The 6,000-nt window shown below is 40.5% G+C and overlaps 2 protein-coding genes across 2 annotated transcripts; both read left to right on the plus strand.

Moving 5' to 3' along the window:
- The first annotated feature begins 243 nt into the window (after positions 1 to 243).
- On the plus strand, positions 244 to 1,291 carry LOC108674254. The gene is made up of 2 exons (XM_018162191.2): positions 244 to 833; positions 1,167 to 1,291. The coding sequence occupies exons 1-2, from the start codon at positions 509 to 511 to the stop codon at positions 1,289 to 1,291; spliced, it is 450 nt and encodes a 149-aa protein (XP_018017680.1). The 5' UTR covers positions 244 to 508.
- Positions 1,292 to 1,970: 679 nt separating this feature from the next.
- Positions 1,971 to 5,965, plus strand: LOC108674256. The gene is made up of 4 exons (XM_018162193.2): positions 1,971 to 2,612; positions 2,946 to 3,062; positions 3,374 to 3,568; positions 4,715 to 5,965. The coding sequence occupies exons 1-4, from the start codon at positions 2,288 to 2,290 to the stop codon at positions 4,921 to 4,923; spliced, it is 846 nt and encodes a 281-aa protein (XP_018017682.1). The 5' UTR covers positions 1,971 to 2,287; the 3' UTR covers positions 4,924 to 5,965.
- Positions 5,966 to 6,000: the final 35 nt, after the last annotated feature.

The raw sequence follows: 6,000 nt of genomic DNA on the forward strand, positions 1-6,000 counted from the left end.
ATAAATAGCACCTATCCGATTACTGCCTCAGGTTTTGACCAATGCAGAGCATGAATCATGAAAAGCTTTTAGTAAGGCCATGATTTTCTTGCCATTTTACTTCTGGGAACAGGTAATGGACTTCTCAATCTATTGAGATCTTTATTACACTTTGTTCTGATTTAACCGACAAACACGCCAAGCTAGAAACAGGGAAGTGAACTATGACTCATAATGAACATTGATCGATCATAATACATGGAGGACTAAATGGACGTCTTCCAACCACTCAAGCCACTGAGTAATACGTGGAATTATTATCGCTTCCAAATACCGGCCAGTGTAGCTCCATTAGAAGCTCTTCATTCATTTCGTTTATGTGTCCATTTACAAAAGAAGACGATCGGAGAGACGTGCTTAGATTGTGTTGCTCCATTCTCTGACCACTTCATATATGAAGATATAAAGCTTATATAGTAAAGAGATCTAGTTTGTGTCGAAAACAGCCCAGAAAGAAATTTTAATCAAAATGTTTGTATACGATCTTATAGGAGTAATTGTGATCGAAACATCGCTCATGTTGGCGTGTTTACCTCGACGGCAACTTTCATCGGGCCAACTATGGCTCCCGTGCACTGTAAACAAAACCGCCATCGAATCTTCAACGCTCGTGCACAAACTGGCCTCGGTTTGCTCGAATGAAATGTTTTGCGCTCTTCACGCCACGAGGATTCAGGGCGTGAGCCTGTATTGCGTGGACGATGGTCGCTGCGAGATGTGGGACGAGGCAAGTCTCTTCGTCGGGAACCCGCAACTACACGAGGCCAATACTGGCTGCTTCCTCGTCGGCGCGGGTGAGCATTGAATATTATTCAGGGAATATGGCTAAATGAGAATTCCAGGATACTCGTTGAGTGCATACTGCATAATTTGAAATAAAGCACACAGTCACTAAAAATCGTCCTATCAATTCACAGTAAAACTAGCAATTCGTAGTAACATGTTAGCATGCAAATGGTTGGTATCAACTGTTATCTCAATTTGAGAGTTAAGCAGCATTGTAATGCCAAAGACACCAGATTAGATGGATTAAAGCAGCTCGAATTCATTCATTTTTTATGCATAAAATCTTATCGAACTTTGTACGTTTCTGTATCATGATTGAGTGGATAATTTTTTTAATACAGGCTGCACAAAATTCGATGGCAGCGGAAAAGTGGAGGTCGGAGAACTTGTTCCAAAATCTCGTCAGGATGCATACGTTTTATACTTTTACGACGTTACATTATTGGGTGAAGTTGTGGTTGGGTAACTCTAAAAGAGTTAATGAAAGTTGCTCGGGCTGCAAATTCGCAAAAAGTTATTTCACGGACAAGTGCTTCAATGCAGCAGCTGGGGCCAAATTTCCACACCAGTTATATTGCTGCTCTGGGTGAACTATACAATAATAAGATACAAACATCTTTCAAGGCAACGGCGTAAAATTCTTTTCAGTTAGTGAAACAACAAACCAAGTTGCAGTCTTAAATTTAATTTATGATTGTCATGATTATTATTGTTTGAATTTTTCTTTAATACGAAAAAATTGTTCAAGGAAAGATGGCGCGATAATGATCACCATTGCATAGAGTTTAAAAAGAATTTCAAATTTAATATCCGTTTTCACGTGTTCGTTAAACTCCCACATTCAGATGTATTCCCCAAAGTACTAATTTCTTAATCCTCAATCCAAGTCACTAGAGCAAAACAACTTTAGAAACAGTTTTAAAATTGTAAAGTTTATGCAGCTCATCAATAAATAAATAGCACCTATATCCGATTACTGCCTCAGGTTTTGACCAATGCAGAGCATGAATCATGAAAAGCTTTTAGCGAGGCCATGATTTTCTTGCAATTTTACTTCTGGGAACAGGTAATGGACTTCTTAAACGATCGAGATCTTTATTACACTTTGTTCTGATTTACCCGGCAAACACGCCAAGCTAGAAACAGGGACGTGAACTATGGCTTATAATGAACATTGATCGGTCATAATACATGGAGGTCTAAATGGACGTCTTCCAACCACTCAAGCCACTGAGTAATACGTGGAATTATTATCGCTTCCAAATACCGGCCAGTGTAGCTCCATTAGAAGCTCTTCATTCATTTCGTTTATGTGTCCATTTACAAAAGAAGACGATCGGAGAGACGTGCTTAGATTGTGTTGCTCCATTCTCTGACCACTTCATATATGAAGATATAAAGCTTATATAGTAAAGAGATCTAGTTTGTGTCGAAAACAGCCCAGAAAGAAATTTTAATCAAAATGTTTGTATACGATCTTATAGGAGTAATTGTGATCGAAACATCGCTCATGTTGGCGTGTTTACCTCGACGGCAACTTTCATCGAGCCAACAATGGCTCCCGTGCACTGTAAACAAAACCGCCATCGAATCTTCAACGCTCGTGCACAAACTGGCCTCGGTTCGCTCGAATGAAATGTTTTGCGCTCTTCACGCCACGAGGATTCAGGGCGTGAGCCTGTATTGCGTGGACGATGGTCGCTGCGAGATGTGGGACGAGGCAAGTCTCTTCGTCGGGAACCCGCAACTACACGAGGCCAATACTGGCTGCTTCCTCGTCGGCGCGGGTGAGCATTGAATATTATTCAGGGAATATGGCTAAATGAGAATTCCAGGATGCTAGTAGCGTGCATACTGCATAATTTCAAATAAAGCATTCTGTCTCTAAAAACCGTTCCAAAAATTCACATTAAGATTATCAATTCGTAGTAACATGTTAGCATGCAAACGATTGCTATAAAATGGCATCTTAATTTGAGTATTAAACAGTATTGTAATGCCAAAGACACCAGATTAGATGGGTTAAAGCAGTTCGAATTCATTCATTTTGTATGCATAAAATCTGATCAAACTTTGTACGTTTCTGTATCATGATTGAGTGGATAATTTTTTTAATACAGGCTGCACAAAATTCGATGGCAGCGGAAAAGTGGAGGTCGGAGAACTTGTTCCTGAATTCAATTGCAATCTTTTCTTCCCTTACGTCTGCACTGCTTCTGGTTTACTCAAGCCACATGGTAAGTAAAGATAGAGTAATGGTACAGAACTGCAGGTTGACGCAGTGAAATTAAAACTGACTTTGTTGAATTATTGAATGTGTATTCCAGACCAGCCACTTACTGTGTTGTTATCAAGGGGTATGTAATGCTAAATTAAAACAAATTTGAAAAAATATTAACCAAACATTATTTATCGCTTTTCGCATTTTTATCGACCTCGCTTGGCTACCAAGAAATCAACAGTAATGATAATCTTGCGAATCTCTTAATACTGCCATTTAGCATTGAACGCCCTCTCCCAACATATTTCTTCTCTTATAACACAACAGTGAATGCAATCTTCCGTCGGTCGACCTGCAATGCACCTTTCAACAAGACCCAGTTCGGTTGCCTGCTCTTCGGCTTGGATTACCAAACATACCCCGCAGCTCGAACTACATGCTTGTCTTACGGAGCAGACTTGTTTGCGTCCGAGTCAGTCGACCAGACGTCACTTCTCTCTCAGTTCATTCAGAATACTTTCGGTAGGTTGATGTTGATGTCGTAGGTATTTGTCATGAAATTCGGCGACTAAATTCCTATTACTTGAAATTTCAAACCAGTAACATTATTACAGATTTGTCTCTGTCTGAAACGCCAGTAATGGCCTTCTCATTAATCTTTGTCACGATACTGTTTTAGTCAATGTTGGTCATTCAATTTTTCGTTGGAACAATCGTTTGATGGAACGTTTTATCGACGTCGATACCGCCCTCTAAGGACCTTGCACGGCTTAGGTTCATGTTCAGCTATTTTTGTGATGAAGCTATGAAAGATCTATTAGTATTGAAATACAATTCATTAATGTCACCAAACTTTTAAACACCAGGTATTGAGGTCATATGTATCGGACCCGCGATTTCTAAACTTTATCACCGTGTTATCCAATTAAGTATGTTACACTACCCAGACATGACTCTTTATTGTTCCCGGTATATTTATTGTATTTAAACCACTCCGGCATTCCTGAATTCACTGCTACTCAAGTACTGTACCACCACACGATGCCCTTAAACCACCGCACTAGACGATGCTCTCAAACCACCGCACTAGACCATGCCTTGAAACCACCGCACTAGACGATTCTTCCAAAGCACTGTACTAGAAAATGCCCTCAAACCACCGTACAAGATGATGTCCTCAAACTACCGCAATAGACGTGGCTCTCAAACCACCGCACTAAACGATGCCCTTTAACCACTGTACTAGACGATTCCCTTAAACCACCGCACTAGAAGATTCTTTCAAACCACTGTACTAGAAAAAACCCTCAACTAACCGTACAAGATGATATCCTCAAGCTACCGCAATAGACGTGGCTCTCAAACCACTGTACCAGGCGAAGCCGTCAAACCACCGCACTAGACGTCGCCTTTAATCAAACGTACTAGACGAGGCCCTCGAACCACCGTATTAAACGATGCTTTCAGTCGAGGCAAAAAACACGTGTGAAAAATTATCAACTTGGTTTTTACGTAAAAGCACTCGATTACAATTAGGTTACTTGCATGGTTTGTGTAACACAGTGATGTAATCGTGCCATATTGTTGAAATTATTTTGAATAATGAACAAATTCGTAACAGTTAACCCAACTCGTAATTGAATTGTAATCGAATCAAACGATGGGCAGGCCGCAACGTTGCATTTTGGGCGGGCGTTCGTCAGATGCCTAATGGAAACTGGATTTGGTTCAACGGTCGTGGTCTGGACTCACGCGAAATCGGAAACTTTACCAACCACTCGAATGAAAAATTTGCGCGCTTTCAGGGCAGTGGCTACAAACTATACGACGTCGGCTGCGAAGGCGTGTATGGAGTGATATGCCAATTGAAGGTGTAGGCGAGCGTTGGGTCAGAAATATGGTGGCCATGAGAAGCGAGTCGATAATTTGTGATTGAACGTAGTCCACGAGGCTCATATGGGCAAGTTAATCATCGGCACTGGTAACCATCGGAGTTTGTAAAATGGAGATTTTCGAGACAGCATTTTGCAAAAAGAGAACCCAATAACTTTAAACTATTAATGTTACTAGACCACCGTACACTGACGGCACTGATACCATAGTATTGGGTACTCGGCGGTTGTGCACTATCGCCACACCACTTCCACTATCTGTCAATGTTTGCTGTTTTCAAGTTTTTGTATTGATCGTAGTTTTTCCCGCCACGTCAGTTGTACACCGTTCGGTCAGAGTTTCTGCTGCTGACCGTAGATTGATAGTTACGATAGCAATAACGGTGTCAACGTTGATTAGCCTATTAGATCTGTCACCGATCCTGAACATCGCAAAATTTTCACCGCTTGTTGCGGGTCTCGAAATTGTAACTCACTGCTTCAATTTTTTTGTGCTTAACCGCCAGCCAACTCACCGATTTGACTAGAATTGTCACAGTTAGCTGAGATCGAGCCCACAACTTACTACTCTAATCTAGGTACCCTGAACTATGACGCTGGGCCACGTTGTTCAATTAGCCACCTGCTAACGTCATCCAATAATGGTTCACTCCTCTGAACTATCGTTATATGCCTCATGTGGGAAGTGGTGAATTCAAATGCGTAGTGCAGAGAAAGTTCAGTTATCATCGTATAGAAGTGCATATAACGGGGAACTGAAATTGATTCGCTTATACTTCGCCCATGTTTGAAACTTTTAAATTGTTCTGTAGTTATTCGATGTCGCAGTTGTTACTAAAAATTGACCAAAATAATTGCAGTGTTAATGCACGATATTTAAGCTTTCTCTAGTTAGCCATGGAGTACTTGAAGTTTTGCTCTTACTAAACTTAAATAAGTTAAACCGAATTTAATATGGTTCGTATAAATGCACTACAAAGAAATTTTAGTACGTAGAAATATTGTGTGTATTCGGAGTGGATTTTGGGCTATTTAGATTTAAAAACATATAAATAATAATTT

Source organism: Hyalella azteca, unplaced genomic scaffold, assembly GCF_000764305.2.
Source record: "Hyalella azteca isolate HAZT.00-mixed unplaced genomic scaffold, Hazt_2.0.2 contig5320, whole genome shotgun sequence".
Lineage (NCBI taxonomy): Eukaryota > Metazoa > Arthropoda > Malacostraca > Amphipoda > Hyalellidae > Hyalella > Hyalella azteca.

Excerpts from the sequence above, each read along its gene's own strand:
- LOC108674256 (XM_018162193.2), top strand. The coding sequence starts at position 2,288 with ATGTTTGTATACGATCTTATAGGAGTAATTGTGATCGAAACATCGCTC. Across the intron at positions 2,613-2,945 it reads CTGCTTCCTCGTCGGCGCGG|GCTGCACAAAATTCGATGGC; the intron begins GTGAGCATTGAA and ends TTTTTAATACAG. Across the intron at positions 3,569-4,714 it reads GTTCATTCAGAATACTTTCG|GCCGCAACGTTGCATTTTGG; the intron begins GTAGGTTGATGT and ends AACGATGGGCAG.
- LOC108674254 (XM_018162191.2), top strand. The coding sequence starts at position 509 with ATGTTTGTATACGATCTTATAGGAGTAATTGTGATCGAAACATCGCTC. Across the intron at positions 834-1,166 it reads CTGCTTCCTCGTCGGCGCGG|GCTGCACAAAATTCGATGGC; the intron begins GTGAGCATTGAA and ends TTTTTAATACAG.